Genomic DNA, 22,515 nt, shown 5'->3' with positions numbered 1-22,515 from the left:
CAAATGCTCGATTACTCTGATCCGTTGCTCGGCTGAGAACCTAGAGCTGGTTCAGTTCTACTTCCCCTGCTCGGTTTCTAATTTCCCTTGCACCTACCTCGGCATTCCGTTGTCCGTTTGCAAGTTGCCGAAGCCAGCCTTGCAAACGCTTGTGGATAAAGTCTCCCATCGACTTCCGCCTTGGAAGGGACGACTTACCACTCTAGCTGGCCGTTCTATGCTGGTCCAGTCGGTTCTCTCCTCCATTCCGATCCATGTATCTATGGTGATCGGCCTTCCAGTCTGGGTTATTAAGGCCATTGACAAGAAACGTCGTGCTTTCTTGTGGACGGGTATGGACTCGGCTCATGGGGGCAGTGTCGGGTGTCCTAGACGAACGTCTGTCGTCCCAAAACTTGCGGTGGGTTGGGGATCCCTGACCTCAGGTTGGCAGGATTTGCCCTGCGTGTTCGCTGGCTCTGGCTTCAGCGCTCAGGGCACCCCTGCTGGGATGGCCTGAAGTCCCCAGTCAAGCAGACCGTCTCCGACATGTTCGCGGCATCCACTTTCTTCGTGCCGGGAAATGGTGAGTCTATGCTCTTCTGGTCCGACCAATGGATCGATGGCCGCTCGGTGGCGTCCTTGGCTCCAGATCTCCTCTTCGTTGTTCCCCAGCGTCTTCCAGGTTCACGCACGGTTGCTTCTGGTCTGGCGAACAACTCCTATGTCTCTGACATCCGCGGTGCCCTCACTATCCCAGTCATCTCCCAGTTTCTCCTTATTTGGGATGCGGTGCTTCACGTACAGCTCTCACCGGGTGTCGAGAATCGTCTCATTTGGCGTTGGACGTATGACCAGCGCTACTCTGCGCGTTCGGCATACCAGGCTTTCTTCCATGGCCAGCATTCATTTGCCTGAGCTGATCTTCTCTGGCACGTAAAGGGTCCTGCTAAATGCAGGTTCTTCCTTTGGTTTGCATTCCAACAGCGTTGTTGGACGACTGATCTCCTCCAGAAGCATGGCATCGATAGTCACTCGGCCTGCCCTTTTTGCACTCAGGATCTTGAGACGGCGAACCACATCCTCCTCGACTATGTGTTTGCTCAGTAGGTCTGGCTCTGTGTGCTATCGCCTCCTGGCTGGGATGCCCTCTCTCCCCCGTGGCAGCTGGTTCTAGGACTGGTGGCCGTCCTTCAGGGCCTGCTAACCTGAGCATCTCCGCGCTAGCTTCGACTTCCTGGTGCTCCTGGTCTCTTGGCAGCTGTGGAAGGAACTGAACTCTAGGTTTTTCGACTTTGTGTTCTCTTCGGTCTCAGTGGTTCTGGAGTCCATCCACTCAGGAGGGCCATCTATAGTCTTTAGCTGGCGTTGCCGTTTTTAGGGACTTGTTGGGAGTGTAACGTGGCTCGGCCCCTTCCCGCTGCTTGGAGTTTGTATTTAGCCGCCGTAGTTTTTTAAGCTCCTGCTTCTTATTTTGCTTTTTTCCCCCTTCCCTTTACATAAGCCGGTCTGACTGATTGCGTCATGTAACTATAATTTTTTTCTTCTAATATATTGACGTGCAATCCTTTTGCGTGTTCGCGAAAAAATAAACCTAGGCATACAATTCATGATTTTAAGAAACAAAAACTCATAACCACCATTTTGTCTATTCAAATAATTGTGTCAACAACGTGTGACAGGCGCAGTAGCGGTTTCTTGCAATGCCATGTTACCAGATTTCTATACTTCCTCCGTCCTAAATTATAGGGTCTATATTTTTTTAAACAGACTTTAATAACTCATTTTGATCATTAATTTATTCCATGTTATGCTCCCAACAAATATGAAATTAGCATCACATTAAAATTCTTTTAAAATATGAATATAGTGATATAATTAACATGCATAATACTGGTTAGTATGATTATTAATCAAGAGTTACCAAGTTTGATTTTCTTTTAAAAAGATAGTGCCTTATAATTTGGACAAAGGGAGTACTATAGCATATGGCATCGCCAAAATATACTCCCTCAGCAAGAAAAAATGTTAATTTTAAGGATGAATATAATCTAGATATACCTGTATATTCATCTCTATAATTATTTTTTTTTACTGAGGGAGTATGTATATATAACTAAAAATCGCCCTGTATCGATGTTAACTCAATTCAACTCGTTGATCAAGCTGGCAGATCAGATCAAGCATGACTATTTGTCAGTCAAGTTCACTTTGTTGATCCCCGGCCTCAACTAAAAAAAACAAAAAAAAAGTTCAGTTGTTGACATTACGCAGGAAGTTTAACCAACGAAAGGGTGAGGAAGTTCATGACGTACGGTTTCACATGATCGATTGATCGATGCAAAAAAAAAGACGCAGGCTATCATGATATACCCATGCAGTAAACAACGCGTATCGGTCGGCGACGACTCGGCGCGGTACGTAGGAGTATATGCGAGGCATTTCCCGGCAGGTAGCACATGCGTAAGCATGCACGATCCGGCCGTCGTCATACGCGGCAAGGGGTGGCAATTTGCAGACAGTAAATGCAGGGGCGCATGCGGGGATAAGAGTTGACCCACGAGGACCCGAAGTTATGAGTTAGAGCATCGCCAACAGTCTTTTTAACCAGATGGCGCCATCTGACTGTCCAAAACACTTTCTCCCCTGGCCTAAACTTGGCAAGCCAAAGTCACTAGCTAACGGTGGGCCCCACATGCATTCCTCCTCCCAAAACAATGGACCCATGTGCTTTTGCCCCTACCTCTGCTTTTCTTCACGCTTCTCTCTCTCGTACCCGTCGTCGTTCATTGCTGTCCGCCGGCTCGGTGGCTCCCTGCTGTTTGCCGGTAGGCTGTTGCCTCCCCTGCCAGTCGCCGCCACCTCTGCCGGCCGTTGTTGCCTTCCTTCTTCAGCGTCGGCCATCAGCGCAACTCGACAACGAGGGCGACGGAGCCGGTGTGCACCATCGACAGCAAGGGAGGGAGGACGCGACGGTGAGGGAGGCCGGCGAGGAGTTGATCCCGTCATCACCTCATGTGCTCGTAGTCGTCTAGCGTCGGCCATCATCGCGTGAAACGGCGGTGGCGCCGCCAGCTCCCCATCCACTCGCCCCCTAGCCTCAAGCCGCCGCCTCCTCATCCACTGGTTGGGAAGAGGGCCACCGGGTGGGTGGGGATGGGGAAGGTGATAGATGTGGACTGTGGAGAAAGAGAAGGGAAGAAGAAGGTAGATATTGGCACGTGGGACCCACTGCCAGATTGGAGACCCCCGGCGCTGCTATCCCTATTCAACACGTACATACGGTAATATGATGAACAATACTCTTGTGCGTTCTGAGTCTTTGTTATTCGATCTAATGATGGTTAGAGCAAGATTAATAATAGAGTAAGCAACAGGCTATAATTTTCATCCGCATCATATAGAGATAATTTACCGTCTCTTAGGTACTACTACAATAGCTAGCTGCAATAGTACGATCAAAAATTTTATTTTACTCATGTTAATCTCTCTCCTATGCTTTCTCCCTTTGTTCCTATTCGTTGGGCCCACATTGCTGCGTTGAGTGCGTTGGAGTAGTAGAGTTCACTAACCGCTATTAGCCTATCTTAAAGCCAACATATATATAATAAATTAACTATAATATTGTTTCCATATTTTCTTCTCACTATCTCTCTCACCTATGTATTTAAAGTTTTTGTCTTGAAGCACGTGTTAGCTAAATTTTGCATGAGAGCCAACATCTTTTATTTTTTTGTTGTTTCACTGCTTCTCACTATCTCTCTCACCTATGTATTTAAAGTATTTGTCTTGAAGCACGTGTTAGTTAGATTTTACATGAGAGCCAACATCTTTTATTTTTTTGTTGTTTCACTGTTTATGTCAGGGTTATGGATACCACATACCTAATAGTAGTTGACTAAATCTCGGCAGGACCCACCACATATCATGTCCTATACGGAAACAACCTTCAGATATAGGAGGAGTTCTGCATAAGGAATGATGAATAGAGTTTTACATGGAAACGACAAGGACTATTTGGATTGTATCCATATTGGTTTCCCTAGTTCTACTTGGACAAGGGGACACCTATGGGTATAAATACAAGGCCACCTAGGAGGAGAGGGGACACGGAACAACAGAAGCCACAATATACAAGCCAACATGCGCCAAGACAAGACGCCGGATATCGACTTTAGAGATAGGCATGGCCAGTCCCCTACGGTGTCTCCGGAGACTGTTAGGAGAGACATAGCGCTGTCTCTGATCTTGCCAGGCACAGATTCGAGGAGGAAGACTACCATGTTATCGACTACGAGTCAGAACTTCAGACCGCCATGTCGACAACAGTTAGATAGGCTACCCCAAATATTGTACTGGTGTGATTATGATGAATAAGAGCAACGACCGGCTTCGGCCAACAGAATGTAGGGTTATTACCTGACGATTCAGGGGCCCGAACCTGTATAAAAATCCATGTATCCATCTCTTTTACCTCAGTCTCGCATATATCCTAGTACCAACGATCCCCATACTATGCAAATACCGGAATCGCGACATCAAACGTCGATAGTTTCGTATAAATTTATTGTTAGCTTATAGCTCGTTATTATTCTTGCTCTTAGTCACCCACACATCTCTCTCCTCAAGTTCTCTCTTCCATCTCGACAAAAATATCTCTCCAATTCAATTCTCTGTTTGGCAGCTAAGTTTCCCAACTCATCTTTTTTTTTACATGCATGTTTTTCAAATAGTAAAATACGAATATTAGGGAAGGATCTAATATCAAATAATTAGAAGGGGTGAGAATTCAAACCCAGATCGTCTAGCTCACCACCTTATGGAGCTAGCTGGAAGACCTCTGGGCGTTTCTCGTTTTCAAATAGTTAAACTGTTAAAAGAAAGTTAATACTTAATTAATCTATTATATACTAAAAGTCCATTAATCATCCTAGAAACGCTCCAAAGCCGCCATGTGGCACTCCTATAAACGCTCCTAAACCGCCAAGTGGCACACTAAATCCTAACCATTGATTTTTCTTTAAATTGGTGGGTCCAATATTTTTAACCATTAGATCTAATTAAAAAAAATCCACCCTCTCTACACCCTGGTGCGTACGTACTACGTACCCCCACTCTTCTCTGGTGCGTACGTCCTCCCCTCATCTCCTCTTTTCTTTCATAATCTCTTAGGGAAAAAGCTTCCTATTTTTTTAACCATTAGATATATCTTAGGATTAAATTTATCTGTAGAAAGACCAAGTTATGATGCGGCTCCTGGCCCATGTGAGTATTCATTAAAAAAAATACGTACGTACATACATCTCACGTCCTTTTTTTTTTTCTTTTTCCTTCTTTAGATTAGATGGAAAAACTAAACTAATAATTCAAGCCCATATTACTATTTTTTTAACGATTAAATCTATCTCATGATTAAATTTTGAGTAAATTTCACATTGGGCCACATATTTTGACCAAGATTTCATAATGGACTAGGGTTAAATCAATGTTTTCACTTAACACCATACATCTTTACATAAGTTTTCAGTTTGGACTAGGGGTGAGCAAATCAAGGGAATGTGAGAAAATTTCATATGATTACACAGGGATAATTATAAAAGGCAAAACATTTATGTTTTCTTCCTTCTTTTCAGTGTGAGTGGTAATTAACTATTTTCTATTTTATTTTTATTCATTTGCCCCTATGTATAGATCATTTTGTGCCACTTTTAAACATGTTCACATCATTATTTTAGTGTGATTTGCTGAAAAAAGTTGTTTTGTGATTTGCTGTTTCTTTCTAAAGATATTTATTTTAATACTATGGAACTAAAAATGATGATTTGAACTAGCTTTTCTCTGACAACTTTCATTAATGTGCTCAACCCTAGTCCAAAGTGCCAACTAGTGCAAAGATATGTGGTGTTAAGTGAAAAGGTTGGTTTGGCCCTTGCCCATTGTAAAATTTGGTCAAAATATATGGTGCAATGTGAAATTAACTCTTAAATTTATCTGTAAAAAGACCAAGCTATGATGTGGCTCCTAGCCCATATGTAAGTATTCATTAAAAAAGGTACGTACATACATAGATCCCACATCCTTTTTTTTTCTGTTTTCTCCTTTAGATTAGATAGAAAAACTAAACTAATAATTCAAGCCCATATTAACTATACTTTAAATTGCAAAAATATATGTTATTTTTAGTTGTATTCAAACTAGACGCATGTCATTAAAACATCCATAAAAAATAAATTAATTAAAATATAGATTATGTAATAGTTAAATTGAACATGCATTTTCAAAAATAAAAACAACTCCAATTCTCTATACTATAAAAATATTGATACGTCAAAAGGACATACTAAATTTATCATAAATGTTAAATAAAAATTATCACAGATATATCTTCTTGTATTATGTGTTTTCTCTATTCATATATTTTTAGCAAATTAAAGATCAAATATATTCTCTTGACACCATATCGATGTCGTTTATCTCACTCCTCGACTTCGTTCGATCTAGCTTATTGGGTGAGCTTATCCAGGGCACGTGAAACGACACAGGTCATTAGAGAAAGTTTAATTAAGTATTAATATATTTCTAAAAAGTATTAAGTATTAATATTAAAACATGAAAATGGATTTACTTGGTTTTTTAGAAAATTTTTATATATAAAATATTTTGCAAAAATATGCACCATTTAGAAATTCAGTAAATGTGGTCACGATAAACAAGGGAGTAGCCAATCCGATAAGCACTTTAGAATATAACCTTAAATTTATTTCTTATATACTAAAATGCTTAATATGTAATATACTTTGTCAATCAAAAATAGCATAATATATCAATCGTATATCCCTGCTAACCCCTATGTATATAAGTTTATATACAAACTACTATCCATAAATTGTCAGGTCATATTGCTTACAAGGCATCCGTGCACTAACATTCAACAAGATTGTTATCAAGCACCGAAGATAAAGGATGATACTAAGTGAGCAACCATCAGCAAATGATAGGTAAGTAGAGGACGCCACTAAGCCACAAAAAACAATAGTTGACTACAAGTATATTGCGAGTATAAGTAATAGCGTTCCTACAATCCTACAAACTCTTCTAAAATGCATGTGGTGCTCTATAAATAAGAGAAAGTCTAAGAACAAAATATAAGGGGAAAGCAAAACATTTAGCCATAAATGTACATGGCTAACACAGTAAATCCATTATTTTCACCAGTTAGATTAGATCTATTCAATCTACTCAAGTAACCCCATTTAAAAAAACAGCTAATCCCTCTCTATGTACGTACATACACAATAGATGTCAAAAAGGAAAAGAAATAACAAGAGCGCATATGTATGATCCATCGTGTTTGGTAGGTTTTTGTCTGTGCAACCTTAAAGTTTTCCTCAGATTGTGCATATATGTAGTGATCGCTGCTGGTGAGGTTGCCGAAGAAGTCGCCCTGCCGTGGCATCGGTTCACGCCATTCCGTCAATTTTCTTGAAATTATTTTTTTATTAACGATGTAAAGGCAATCATAAGCGCTTATATAAATGTGAGCACACCCACCCTATGAATTCACATATGCACACCTTATACCCTCCTCCATTATCTTTGTCAAATTTGCAGCGCCACCGTAGTCCTCTTCCTCAAATTCAGTGTTGATTCCCCTACCCCGCCTCTCCTCCACCGTCTCCCGCACTCACGCTGCAGGATCCACCACTACCACCCTATCTCCTAACCACTCCGGCGATATATATTCCCTGATGTTAAGTGCTAACACTAGCCAACTTAACTGCCCTCCTTCTCTCTAGAGGCCGAGGTGGTGACCATGCTAGGTCCCTGCTACCTCGGCCATCGTCTCTTTTAAGCTCGGAACACCCCCCCCCCCCCCTCCACCTTCTCTTTTGAAGAACATCAAAATACCATCTTAATTCGCTCCGAGGTATTTCCCACCAATCCTTGTGCATGTGGAATCGGCGTCAGTAGAGTAAAAATAAGCTAAAGATAACAGAACTTTACACCAATTAAGGACTTTATGAAGGCAAGATTGCAAAATACAATTTCCAATCGGGAGCAGAATGGGTTGCATTCAAAGTGTAACGTATACCTTAATCTATAATGGAGCAGGTTTGTCATCTCATGAGCAGCCTGCGTAATGACGATTGCTCCATAGGAACAAGAGAAACTAATACTTAGCTGCGAGCTGGGGAAACTGATTTAATTTTGGAACTGTGGTTTAGCAGGATAACTGAATGAGCAATCTGTTTCTATAAGTTGTAGCCTTATGTTAATAGAGCAATTAATTTTAATTTTACCATCATTAATAAGGGGAAGGAGACCGTGAGAATAAAACATTACATATGGGAATGATCAAGTGAATGACGGAATTAAATCAAGTCCAGATCACGACTGAATATATTATTTGCACTAACAAGTAACATATCACACTAGGATGCCACACACAAGCACGCAGGTTCACGAAGGAAAATGCGTAGACACTGGGAGAGCAAAGCAAAGCATGTCGCAGCACACATGCATGCATGCTGCCTAGCTAGCTGCGTTATTATGGCTATAAACATGCGAGTTGTACACACCTGACAACCACACAAACATATACAGCCAAGCTGACGCACAAACTGCACAGGCTGCAGCCAATGTTAGTTAGGAGAGTGAGCTGCAGTCTGCAGGCTCGAAGGAGAGCATGTCCTTGTCGAGGTCGAAGAGGAGATGGACGTTCTCCTGCTGAAAGCTTCCCAGGATGTTCAGCCCGTCCAACGCCGTGATGTTCAGCAGCGCGATGCTCATCACCGACAAGCAAACCGTGTCGTTCCCAACGTCGAACAGGTAGTTCGCCGGCGGCACCGTCAGCGCGGCGCCGGCCTGGAACGTGAACACGAGGTCCGGCGCGCCGCTGACCCCCGCCTTCGGGAAGCAGACCTCGAAGGGCGCCCCCACCGGCGTCGCCGTCGGCGCGGCGCCGACGGAAGCCATCACCGCCTTCTTGAATTCCTGGTACACGCTGTCGACCAGCAAGCTGACCCGCACGACGGCGGTCTGGACCAGGACGGTGTTGCGGCCCCGAGGCATCGTGATCGTCGCGTCGCCGGCCTTGATCTCCTCCAACTCGATCGGATAATATTGGCTCATGCCATCGTTGGGAGAGGTCTTGACGAACGGCGTCCAGGCGCCGCCGCCGGCCAGTTTGGCGGAGGCGCCGAGGAACAGCCGGCTGTTCTTCCCGGTGTCGTGTGGCGCCAGGCAGTAGGAGAACCTGGTGAGCTTCATCTGCGCGACGAGCGACCACGGCGTCCTCCCTAACCCGATGAACCCGGAAGGCCCGCCCATGGTGTCGATGTCGCTCGCCACGACGCACCCGAAGCCGAGGCTCGCCGGCGCCGCCGTCCCGATGGCGAACGTGTCAGTGGCGACGATGCCGACGGTGTGCCCGCCCAGCCCGGTGACCCCGTCGTAGGCGCACACGTCGCTGGCGCACTTGGGCGTCGGGATGGACTTGCAGACGTCGGTGCCGCACGGCTCCGGCTTGAAGGTGGACGACGCGTTCGGGACGAACACGGGCAGGTCCTGCTTGAAGCAGTGGATGCACTGCGAGCACTGCGTCCAGACGAGCTCGCCGGTGAGATCGATGAACGCCGACGCGGCCTGCGGCGGCGTGCCGATGGTGAAGTTCGCCACGTTGTAGAGCTCGGGGGACCAGTGGAACGGCACGACCGCGCCGCCGCCGTCGGCGAGGAGGCGGCCGCGCATGGCTCGCCGGGGGTCGTGCCCGCGAAGCGCCGCGGCGCACGTCGTCGCCGCGGCGCACAGCACGAGCAGTGTTACGATTAGCCTTCCCATTATGATGATCGACTAATGTCTCGAGCTAATGAGTATGATCAAAGTCCAGAGGTAGGGTTTATATAGGAAGCTTATATCTGCAGATGATTGGCTGCATGCAATAAACCAGGAGTAAGATGATTTTAACTAACACTGTAATGTCGCATAGTAATTGAATAAATCTAACCGATAAAAAAAACTGAATAAAGAGATGTCAACGTACGCCTCATCGTTTAATTGGTACGCGAGAGAGACTCGTCGAGGATTAGTGGGCACGAAATGACAGTGAAATTGAATGAACCACTTGAGCCTTCATGGAGCAGGGTTGGGTTCACAATCTATTATATTATTAAAGGAATAGAAAAATGAGCCTCCACATTTGTTCTCATGGTCTAGAAATTCTCACATTAATCGGAGAAAAAGAGAAAGCAGAGTCCATATAGAAATACAATTTAGAAATAGTTGAAATTCGGAATTAAAAAATAAGGAATATTAGAAGAGGAGACTAGAGTCCATATGGAAATACAATTAGGAAATAACTGAAATTTGTAATTAAAAATAAGGAATATTAGAAGTAGAGTATAGAGTCCATATAGAAATACAATCAGGAAATAATAGAAATTCAGAATTAAAAATAAGGAATATTAGAAGTAGAGTATAGAGTCTATATAGAATTATAATTAAGAAAAAAAAAGAAATTTGGAATTAAAAAATAAGGAATATTAGAAGTAGAGTATAGAGTCTATATATGAATTTAAAACTAACTAAAATTCGGAATAAAAAGGAGCCTCCACGTTTGCTCTCATGACCTAGAAATTCTCACATTAATCGGAGAAAAAGAAAAAGCAGAGTCCATACAGAAATACAATTTAGAAATAGCTGAAATTCGGAATTAAAAAATAAGGAATATTAGAAGAGTAGACTAGAGTCCATATAGAAATACAATTTAGAAATAGTTAAAATTCGGAATTAAAAAATAAGGACTATTAGAAGAGGAGACTAGAGTCCATATAGGAAAATATATAATTTATAAATAACAAAAAATTGATATTAAAAATAATTAATAACTAACACGTATATAAAATACAATATGAATATTACACATTAGTAGTTTCGTAAAGTTATTGCAAAATTTAAAATTATGTTGTCATTGTAATATATTTAAATAATATAATGAGAAAACATATATGCTATTATATGAGAGAAAATATAATGATGCTAGCCCGCGCAAATTGCGCGGGCCACCATGCTAGTTCTGATAGTGAGAATAAAAACCGTTCATGGTGAGAATAAAAACCGTTCATGGTGAGAATAAAAACCGTTCATGAGTGGATTTTACTGTAACCATTGATAAATTGATAAAAACAAATAAAATTGGATCAATCTATCTTCTCAAAATTTAAAATTCAGTTTGATCTTTTTAATTAACCAAAAGAAACCTAGCAATTTGTGTTTTCGTCACATGCATGGATCTTTATAGAATATGTGTTGAGCACGTAACGTGGCAACTTTTGGTTGGCTACATAGTAGAAGTTTCTTTAGCAGTACTGACCACCTGTTCGCATAGATCGCGCCTCAACCATGTAGCTAGGACATTCTATCTCAAAAACCATTGACAACGACTGCACCATATCGGTGTCATTCTTCTCTAAAAAAAATACCGGTGTCATTCACACTATAAAGGTTCAATTATGCACATAAGTATCATTCAGACATCACTGATGTTGTTACATCCGAATGAATAATATTTTCTTCAGTTTAACCGTTCTCTAGTAAAAACTGTATATAGCTTTATAATTTTTTTATTAAATAAACCTTTCAGCCATGTCGCCAACCGTACCTTTGACCATGGCTAGGCAATAGTTTTTAATTTTACCATACTACGGTGGGTGATAGATATAGCAACGGCTTCTTGTCATGCCATTGTATTAGACATATTGGATTAGTATTGTAAAGACAAAATGAGAGTGTTCCATTCAAAAGGTTTTAGATTTGACAAAAGCTTATTATAAATATTATTGGAACAGGTTAAATGAAAAATGTTATATTTTTGGAGGTGAATTTTACGCGGTTTTCGGCGATTACCACGGTAACGCCCCCTCCCCCCCCCCCTAAAAAACTAAAAAGGATAAGAGCAGCCATGGAAACATGAGCTGTGGATATACATAGAATAGTAAGTTAGAGGATTTATTTTCTTTGGACTTGCGGTTACCACATTTACCCTGATCTGCTGGCTTCATGTTTGGTCTAGTCTACTTCATCTACTACCCCATTCAGTCTAAAATTAATAAATATAGTACAAGATGTGATACATTATAACATTATTATGAATTTAGTATGTTTAAATTCGTAGTACTTAAGAACCTATCTAGATTCGTACTATCAGAATTTATCACATTTTAGCGAAGTTTGTTTATTTTTAATGGAGCGAATACGTGGTTAGTTAGTGCGAGTGTGGTAGTACGTGTGAAGCGGCTTCTGGTGGAAAAAGTCGTCTCCAGCACGTGATCCAGAAATGCAAGGTGGATTAAGCATAAATGTTGCTGTTTTAGAGTTCCACTTGTCATATTTGGTGATTAATTTGGTATATCAGTTCAGTCGTCGTAACTCGTAATCCATGACTATTGACTAATTAGATTTCTTAGCAATGCCTCCCAACAATTGATCGACTTGAAGCTACCGTTCTGATTTAATTTCAGAGTGTTTTGCTAAGATAACTGAAGAGGCATGCAGTTTGTTTCTGAAGCTGTAAGACGAAACTTGGTTGATGAACCACATTTTTTTTTGAAAGAAAAACTGTAGGAGAGCATCCTAATTCCTACAGTGGTTGATGAACCATTAAAGTATTAAACATGGAACAGAGATTGAAATCGAAGTAGGCCAGATCGCCACAGAATAATAATAAGAATGGAGTATTATTTTCACCAACATGAGCATGCTGCAGCTCATGCCGCAAGGCTGCGTTATTCAGAAGTACACATACATATGAAGAAAGTAATTAAGTAGCAGCAGCCATTGATTAGCTAGGAGAGTTTAGTGCAGTCTGCAGGCTCGAAGGAGAGCGTCTCCTTGTCGAGGTCGAAGAGGAAATGGATGTTCTCCTGCTGCAAGCTTCCCAGCAAGCTCAGCTCCGTCGTCGAGTTCAGCCGCGCCGAGCTCAGCATGGCGAGGCACACCGTGCCGTTCTTGTAGTCGAGCAGGTAGTTCGTCGCCGGCACCGTCATGGCGGCGCCGCCCCGGAACGTGAACACGAGGTCCGGCGCCGCGCCGCTCGCCCCCGATTTCGGGAAGCAGAGGTCGAACGGCTCCACCGGCGTCGCCATCGGCGGTGCGCCGACGGCGACCGTCACCGCCTTCTTGACGGCCTGGTAAGCGCCGTCGACGAGGAAGCTGATCGGCGAGAAGGTGTCGAGCAGGACGGTGCTGCCGCTCGGCGGCAGCGGGATCATCGCGTCGCCGGCCTTCAGCCCTTCGAGTTGGACCTTGTAGTAGTTGCTCAGGTCATTGCCGTTGCCGGAGATGTTGACGAACGGCGTCGAGGCGGCCTTGCCGCCGCCGGCGAGCTTCGCGGAGGAGCCGAGGAACAGCGCGCTGTTCTTCCCGGCGTCGTGCGGCGCCAGGCAGTAGGAGAACGCGGCGACGCCCGTCTGGGTGACTAGCGACCACGGCGTCCTCCCTAGCCCGACGATCCCGGAAGGCCCGCCCATGGTGTCGATGTCGCTCGCCACGACGCACCCGAACGCGAGGCTCGCCTTGGCCGTCCCGACGGCGAAGGTGTCGGTGCCGACCTTGCCGCCGGTGTCCCCGGCATTGGTGGACGCCTCGTACGCGCACACGTTGCCGGAGCAGTTGCGGACGTCGCTCGGGATGGACTCGCAGAGCGGGGTGCCGCACGGCTCCGCCCGGTAGGTGTTCGACGCGGTCGGGTCGAACAGTGGCGTGCCCTGCTCGAAGCAGCGGCCGCACTGCTTGCACTGCGTCCAGACGAGCTCCCCGGCGAGGTCGATGACCGCCGACGCCGGCTGCGGCGGCGTGCCGATGGTGAAGTTCGCGACGTAGTTCATTGCCTGGGTCCAGTGGATGGGCACGACGGCGCCTCCCTCCGTCGCGGCGTCGGCGAGGAGGCGGCCGTGCACGCGGAACGCGGCGGCGCGCGCCGTGACAGAGATGAAGCACAGCACCAGCAGCGTTGCCACTGGCCTTCCCATGATTATGGCTACTGTTAGTTTAGTATCAACCAGCGATGCTAATGAGGGATTGATGCTTGATTATGATCGAAGTTGATGAGTAGCTAGGTTTATATAGGGACAGTAGCTGCAGCTGATTGGTTTGCATGGACGAACCACGAGAACATAGGACTGAATAAATTGATGTTAACTTCTGGGTGTGTTCGGGAGGAGGGGTTGCCTCCCGGCACATAAAACGGAACATGCATTATTGCACGATTAATTAAGTATTAACTATTGAAACAACTTTCGTATAAAAATAGTTAATACTTTTTTAAAACAACTTTCGCATAGAAATTTTTTTAAAAAAAAACACACCATTGAATAATTTGAAAAGCGTGCGTACCAAAAACGAAAGATGTGAATTAGGAAAAATGAGATAAGAACTCATAATCGTTAATAAGTGAGCACGAAATAACTGTGAAATGGATGAGACACTTGAGCCTTCATGGAGTCGTTGATTCTCTATATAAATATACTATATCTCCAATGGATCAAGTTTAATATATTGACGGCAATGTGCTTATTCAGCAACGTGGAATTTATATGTTCAGCAATGTGGCCCACCGTTGATTGGCTGGAGAGGTGAAGAAATTCAGTGCGTACGTTGTACTTACGACCTGTTCGCAGAGCAAACGTGGCCCTGTTGCTGCTAGGAGTTCCATTCAAACACAAACGTCACCGATCGATACAGTTACCTACAACGGTGAGGATAACATTACATTTTGAACCTTTAATTCTCTAGTAAAAATTAATAAACCTAGTCAAGAGCCATCTATGGTCTATAGCTGGCGTTGCCGTTTTTGGGACTAGTTGGGAGTGTAGCGTGGCTCGGCCCCTTCCCGCTGCTTGGAGTTTGTATTTAGCCGCCGTAGTTTTTTAAGCTTCAGCTTCTTATTTTGCTTTTTTTCCCCTTCCCTTTACGTAAGCCGGTCTGGCTGATTGTGTCATGTAACTATAACTCTTTTCTTCTAATATATTGATGTGCAATCTTTTTACGCGTTCGCGAAAAAATAAACCTGCTGGGATGGCCTGAAGTCCCCAGTCAAGCAGACCGTCTCCGACATGTTCGCGGCATCCACTTTCTTCGTGCCGGGAAATGGTGAGTCTATGCTCTTCTGGTCCGACCAATGGATCGATGGCCGCTCGGTGGCGTCCTTGGCTCCAGATCTCCTCTTCGTTGTTCCCCAGCGTCTTCCAGGTTCACGCACGGTTGCTTCTGGTCTGGCGAACAACTCCTATGTCTCTGACATCCGCGGTGCCCTCACTGTCCCAGTCATCTCCCAGTTTCTCCTTATTTGGGATGCGGTGCTTCACGTACAGCTCTCACCGGGTGTCGAGAATCGTCTCATTTGGTGTTGGACGTATGACCAGCGCTACTCTGCGCGTTCGGCATACCAGGCTTTCTTCCATGGCCAGCATTCATTTGCCTGAGCTGATCTTCTCTAGCACGTAAAGGGTCCTGCTAAATGCAGGTTCTTCCTTTGGTTTGCATTCCAACAGCGTTGTTGGACGACTGATCTCCTCCAGAAGCATGGCATCGATAGTCACTCGGCCTGCCCTTTTTGCACTCAGGATCTTGAGACGGCGAACCACATCCTCCTCGACTATGTGTTTGCTCAGTAGGTCTGGCTCTGTGTGCTGTCGCCTCCTAGCTGGGATGCCCTCTCTCCCCCGTGGCAGCTGGTTCTAGGACTGGTGGCCGTCCTTCAGGGCCTGCTAACCTGAGCATCTCCGCGCTAGCTTCGACTTCCTGGTGCTCCTGGTCTCTTGGCAGCTGTGGAAGGAACTGAACTCTAGGTTTTTCGACTTTGTGTTCTCTTCGGTCTCAGTGGTTCTGGAGTCCATCCACTCAGGAGGGCCATCTATAGTCTTTAGCTGGCGTTGCCGTTTTTAGGGACTTGTTAGGAGTGTAACGTGGCTCGGCCCCTTCCCGCTGCTTGGAGTTTGTATTTAGCCGCCGTAGTTTTTTAAGCTCCAGCTTCTTATTTTGCTTTTTCCCCCTTCCCTTTACATAAGTCGGTCTGACTGATTGCGTCATGTAACTATAAATTTTTTCTTCTAATATATTGACGCGCAATCCTTTTGCGCGTTCGCGAAAAAATAAACCTAGGCATACAATTCATGATTTTAAGAAACAAAAACTCATAACCACCATTTTGTCTATTCAAATAATTGTGTCAACAACGTGTGACAGGCGCAGTAGCGGTTTCCTGCAATGCCATGTTACCAGATTTCTATACTTCCTCCGTCCTAAATTATAGGGTCTATATTTTTTTTAAACAGACTTTAATAACTCATTTTGATCATTAATTTATTCCATGTTATGCTCCCAACAAATATGAAATTAGCATGACATTAAAATTCTTTTAAAATATGAATATAGTGATATAATTAACATGCATAATACTGGTTAGTATGATTATTAATCAAGAGTTACCAAGTTTGATTTTCTTTTAAAAAGATAGTGCCTTATAATTTGGACAAAGGGAGTACTATAGCATATGGCATCGCCAAAATATACTCCCTCAGCAAGAAAAAATGTTAATTTTAAGGATGAATATAATCTAGATATACCTGTATATTCATCTCTATAATTATTTTTTTTTACTGAGGGAGTATGTATATATAACTAAAAATCGCCCTGTATCGATGTTAACTCAATTCAACTCGTTGATCAAGCTGGCAGATCAGATCAAGCATGACTATTTGTCAGTCAAGTTCACTTTGTTGATCCCCGGCCTCAACTAAAAAAAACAAAAAAAAAGTTCAGTTGTTGACATTACGCAGGAAGTTTAACCAACGAAAGGGTGAGGAAGTTCATGACGTACGGTTTCACATGATCGATTGATCGATGCAAAAAAAAAGACGCAGGCTATCATGATATACCCATGCAGTAAACAACGCGTATCGGTCGGCGACGACTCGGCGCGGTACGTAGGAGTATATGCGAGGCATTTCCCGGCAGGTAGCACATGCGTAAGCATGCACGATCTGGTCGTCGTCATACGCGGCTACTGGCTAGGGGTGGCAATTTGCAGACAGTAAATGCGGGGGCGCATGCGGGGATAAGAGTTGACCCAAGAGGCCCCGAAGTCACGAGTTAAAGCATCTCCAACAGCCTTTTTAACTGGATATATGGTGAAGCTATCTGGCTGTCCAAAACACTTCCTCCTTTGGTCTAAACTTGTCAAGCCAAAGTCACTAGCTAACGGTGGGCCCCACGTGCATTTCTCCTCCCAAAACAATGGGCCCACGTGCTTTTGCCCCTACCTCTGCTGTCATGCCCCGAACTAGCCCCGAGCGAGACTAGCCCGTGACGCTCCAAATTAACCTGTTAATCGATACCAGTCCCAGGAAACAGTGCTGGTACCACAGGAAGACAGAATATCACAGCAACAGAGGTCTCTTTATTATAGAGTAGGAGTACAGTCATGTTGGGCTGCGGACAGATCCCGAGCTCTCAACTGCATTACAAAAGGGAAGCGGAAGCCAAGACTTGGACCAAACTTCACAGGCGCGACTTGGGAACTAGGCCGAAACCCTAAAACTCATCGTAGCCGGCTTGCTCCTGGAAGAACTCCTCATCAGCGGGATCCGCTTCATCTTCTTCAGCAACTGGGGGGGATTATTTATATAAAGCAAGGGTGAGTACGGGAGTACTCAGCAAGCCATGGGAAATAAGTGTTTAATGCAGGCTTCAAGGAAAGACTGTTATTTTTGCAATTGATTTTATTTGAACTCTTTTATGAAAAACCACTAAGTGAGTGCTTCTCAAACGACACGGATGAGACAGTGCGTCTCGTCCGGTCGGAGTATGTGCAATGTATCAGTCTTTTGAATTGATTCAAGGTTGGTACCCGGCCAACAACTTTCAAACGGCCACCCGGGCCAACAACTTTTAAACGGCCACCCGGGCCTAGCTGATCTCATCAGCTGCAGATTTTCTAAACATCGATCCCTTTTCCACAACAGCAATTTCACAAGACAATAGTCAAACAAAACTACGCTAGGAATCACCTCACATCTGCCCATGACCGTGGGCACGGCTGTTCGAACAGTTTGTTAACCTCTGCAGAGGGGGTACACTTTACCCACACGACATTACTAACCCGGATCACCCAGCCCGTGGGGATCAGCCACGTCGGGAGACCTCCAAGCTTTCATGACAAGGCATTTCCAAAGACAACACAGGTTTACCATATGCCGACGAGAGGGGTCCCAGACCAACAACAGGTTAGGTCCCAGACCATACTATGCCAGGAAGCCCAGGGGTCCTCCCCGACACCACCCCGACGAATCCACATGTCTCTCGGCATCAAGGCTCCCCCGATAAGCTAGTTACTCAGCCAGGGGTGTCCCATTCCACCCATGTGGTCGTACTTGTCTTATGTTCGGATGAAATTCCAAGGAAACGGTCCTTAGTGCAAGAGCGGGAAACCGTACACCCGGTACGTTCCCCGGTCCGCGGTGTTTGAAATTCATTTAGTTCGCAAGCACCGACCCAGGTGTCGGGTTTTCCAAGTCTTTTGTAAAACCCAAGTTTTACCCGAGAAGTTACTCAGATTTTAAGTTTGAAGGCGACCGTCGATACTCGCATAGAGTGCACGAATATCGAGGCGCAACTAGGTGGTTACAAGGGAACATGATATAACAATTAACAATGGAAGGATCAAATGCAACAAATTAGGTAGGTCCGCCAATCTGCCTTGCAGACGGGACAAACAGACTAAGTGCAATCCTATCAATGCATAATATTTTTCAAGCAACATAATTAAGTTCAAATATAGGCTCAAGATGTTCAAAGGTGGCTTGCCTTGCTCAAGATCTTGAGCTTGATCCTCGAAATCCTCGCACTGCCGGTCTTCGGGCTCCGAAACTACACGCAAAACGGGACAACTCAACAAACGGCGAAAATAAAGCCCTATTAATGACCTCTAAGCGTGCCATTAGATAGATCTCGAGATTTGAGGAATTTTGGAAGTTGAACGGAGTCAAACGGATTTACAGTTGGGAAGATATTGAATTTCTAAGATTATTGGATTTTTGGTCTAAAGGAAAAAGGATTTAATTAAACCCTTTTGGAAAAAGAAAAGGAAGAGGGAGGGGAAGTAGACTTCCCTCGGGCGGCTAGGGCGCGGCCCGAGAGAAAAGGGGCGGCTCGGCCGAGTTAAATGGGCCGGCCGGCCCAAGAGGACACGGCCCAATAGGGCGCGGGGAGGGGAGAGAGAGGCCGCCGGTGGACCGAGTCCATCTTGCGTGGTCCGGGGTGGGACCTGCTTGTCAGCGGCTCGGCTCACCGTGCGGAGGGAGCACGCGGCGCGGCGCTAGGGTGTGGAGCGGGGCGCGGTGCATGCGCGTGGTTCGCGGTGGACGCGGATGCGGCGGGCCCACACGCAGCCTCACGGCTCGCGGTGGACCGCGCCCGCGAGCGGGGCCGGAGGGAGCGGCTGACCGGGGTCGGCTCGACCCGGTCTTGGCCGAGCTGGCGCCGACGTGGCGCCTACGTGGCAGCCACGCGGGCCGGTGGGAGGTTGAAGAAGACGCCGGCCGGAACGGACGGCGGACGGCGGTGGCGAGCGGCGGAGCGAAACACGGCGATCTAGGCGAAAGCGAGTACACCGGGAAGTTGCGCGGGACGAGGGGAGTCGACCAAACGGCTCGGATTTGCCGGGGGATGCTCGACGGCGGCGGATTGCGGCGGCGGCAACCGGCGGCGGAAGAAGGGGGAAACGGTGACGAGGTCACGAGGGGCCGATTCCCGGCGGCGAGAGCATCTACGCGGCTATGGGAGTCCGATGCTAGCGTTGGATTGGGCGGAGCGGCGCCGAGCGAGGCCGGCGACGAGCGGCGCTTCCGAGCTCGGGCGGCGACGGTGGCGAGCACACGACGAGCGACGGCAGCCGTCGAGGCGGCGCCAGCTAGCTACGGGGAGGCTACTAATGCTACTACCCGAGTCTAAGGGGAGGAGATGGAGCGAAGAGGGAGAACGGGGAGTTGCGCTACCGTGCGGGCGGGCGCAGTGACGAGAGCCGACGGTGCGAAACGTGATCGTTTCGGCCTCGGGCCGAGGAAGAGGAAGATGAGGGCGCGCCCGGAGTCCCCTTCCGCGTCATCGCTCGTGTTGGCTCCTCCGACACGCGCGACGACAAACGGCGACGGTGAACAGAGCACGGGAGGCGGCGACAATGGAGTGGAGGCGATGGGACAACGAGAGGAGAAGAGAGGGAGGGCGCCTGGGCTTTATAGGATGGCAATGTCGGTTTGGGAGAGGGGAACCGACTTTGGACGGTCAAGCCAGCGAGCTGGCGCTCCGGCTAGCGGCCAAATCGGCGACAGGGCGGAGGGAGGATGACGCCGGCGGGAGGAAAAGGGGAAAAGGAGGGAGAGAAAGGGGGCTTGCCCCTTGCCTCTTTGGGAAAAGGAGGAGGGGAGCGGGGGCGACACGGTAGAGGGAGGAGGAGCTCTGCCTCCGTCCCTTGGAGACTAGCGCGTGGAGTGGCGGGGGCCGGGCGATGACGACGGCGATGACGGCGGGGGCGGTGTGGAGCGAAGCGGCGACACGGGCGACAGGCGCGGCAGGCGCTGACGGCGGCAGCGACCAGGCGGTCGGCCACCACGGCGTGCGCGCGCGGGAAGCAACGGGCGGCGCGGCGATTTGAGCGGCGCGGCTCGGGCACGCGTGCTGGCTCGCGGGGCTGAGCGGCTGCGCGGCTGCAGGCGCGGCAGGGCAGCGGGGCCGGATGACGCAGACGGCGCAGGCGCGGCACGGGCGGCGACCACGCGGGCGCGCGCGCGCGAACAACGGCGCGCGGGGGCCGATTTCGCGGGCGGGGTGCTCGCCAGGGATGGAGGCGGGGAGGGGGGGAGCGACGGGAGGGAGGAGGCGCTCGGCGTGGTTCGGGCACGCGCGGGCAGAGCGAGGGAGAGAGAGAGAGAGAGACGGGAAGGGAGATGGGCCGAGAGGGATTCGGCCCATCGAACCCGGGGGAGGCGAAATAGACTTTTGCGGAGGGATTAATTTGGAAGGATTTGGATTCGGGATTGAATTCGATGATAGATCGGGGATTTGAGATCTGAGATGGCACGGACACTAGACCACAAGCAAAGAAACAGCTTTCGCAAATAGGGTTTTTAAGAGATAGTTTTCCCGCTAGGCGCCACGACGGAACGGGCGCTACATCTGCTTTTCTTCACAGTTCTCTCTCTCGTATCCGTCGTCGTTCATTGCTGCCCGCCGGCTCGGTGGCTCGCTGCTGTTTGCTGGCCCTGCCGGCCATCGCCTCCCCTGCCAGCCGCCGCCACCTCTGCTGGCCGCTGTCGCCTTCCTTCTTCAACGTCGGCCATCGGCGCAACTCGACAAGGAGGGCGACGGAGCCGGTGTGCACCATCGACGGCAAGGGAGGGAGGGCGCGACGGTGAGGGAGGCTAGCAAGGAGTTGATCCCGTCATCGCCTCATGTGCTCGTAGTCGTCTAGCGTCGGCCATCGTCGCGTGAAACAGCAGTGGCGCCGCCGGCTCCCCATCCACTCGCCCCCTAGCCTTGAGCCGCCGCCTCCTCATGCACTGGTTGGGAAGAGGGCCGTCGGGTGGGTGGGGATGGGGAAGGGGAAAGATGTGGACTGTGGAGAAAGAGAAGGGAAGAAGAAGGTAGATATTGGCATGTGGGATCCACTGCCAGATTGGAGACCCCCCGGCGCTGCTACCCCTATTCAACATGTACATACGGTAATATGATGAACAATACTCTTGTGCGATCTGAATCTTTGTTATTCAATCTAATGATGGTTAGAGCAAGATTAATAATGAAGTAAGCAGCAGGCTATAATTTTCATCCGCATCAGATAGAGATAATTTACCGTCTCTAAGGTACTACTATAATAGCTAACTGCAATAGCACGATCAAAATTTTTATTTTACTCATGTTAATCTCTCTCCTATGCTTTCTTCCTTGTTCCTATTCGTTGGGCCCACATTGCTGCGTTGAATGCGTTGGAGTAGTAGAGTTCACTACCCGCTATTAGTCCATCTTAAAACCAATATATATATAATAAATTAACTATATTATTGTTTCTATATTTTCTTCTCACTATCTCTCTCACCTACTGTATTTAAAGTATTTGTCCTGAAGCACGTGTTAGCTAGATTTTGCATTAGAGCCAACACCTTTTATTTTTGGTTGTTTCACTATTTCGTATAAATTTATAGTCAGTTTATAGCTCGTTATTATTTTTGCTCTTAGTCACCCACACATCTCTCTTCTTAAGTTCTCTCTCTTCCATCTCGACAAAAATCTAACTTGGCAATTGCTATCATCGACTGATGTAATAATCCTATTACACTTGCTCCTATATGAATGCAAAAGTTGCATTTATACTGCCATGTGTTTGTGATCTCAATTCAAGTCTGTGTTTGGCAGCTGAGTTTCCCAGCTCATCTTTTTTTTTACATGCATGTTTTTCAAATAGTAAAACACGAATATCAGGGAAGG

The 22,515-nt window shown here is 46.8% G+C and overlaps 3 protein-coding genes across 3 annotated transcripts; 1 reads left to right on the top strand and 2 right to left on the bottom strand.

The window, feature by feature from the left end:
- Positions 1–262: 262 nt before the first annotated feature.
- LOC107279112 (uncharacterized) lies at positions 263–1,089 on the top strand. Its single transcript, XM_015758241.1, has 3 exons — positions 263–332; positions 476–780; positions 1,039–1,089. The coding sequence occupies exons 1-3, from the start codon at positions 263–265 to the stop codon at positions 1,087–1,089; spliced, it is 426 nt and encodes a 141-aa protein (XP_015613727.1).
- A 7,282-nt stretch (positions 1,090–8,371) lies between these two features.
- LOC107279190 (aspartic proteinase nepenthesin-1-like) lies at positions 8,372–9,819 on the bottom strand. Its single transcript, XM_015758541.3, has one exon. It carries the CDS (start codon positions 9,817–9,819, stop codon positions 8,626–8,628), a length of 1,194 nt encoding a protein of 397 aa, XP_015614027.1. The 3' UTR covers positions 8,372–8,625.
- Positions 9,820–12,694: 2,875 nt separating this feature from the next.
- LOC4349245 (aspartic proteinase nepenthesin-1) lies at positions 12,695–14,070 on the bottom strand. Its single transcript, XM_015757651.3, has one exon. It carries the CDS (start codon positions 14,004–14,006, stop codon positions 12,822–12,824), a length of 1,185 nt encoding a protein of 394 aa, XP_015613137.1. The 5' UTR covers positions 14,007–14,070; the 3' UTR covers positions 12,695–12,821.
- Positions 14,071–22,515: the final 8,445 nt, after the last annotated feature.

The sequence above is a fragment of the Oryza sativa genome, chromosome 10 (assembly GCF_034140825.1).
Source record: "Oryza sativa Japonica Group chromosome 10, ASM3414082v1".
Lineage (NCBI taxonomy): Eukaryota > Viridiplantae > Streptophyta > Magnoliopsida > Poales > Poaceae > Oryza > Oryza sativa.
The sequence above is the reverse complement of the archived record's forward strand: the minus strand, read 5'-3'. Positions and strand labels throughout refer to the sequence as shown.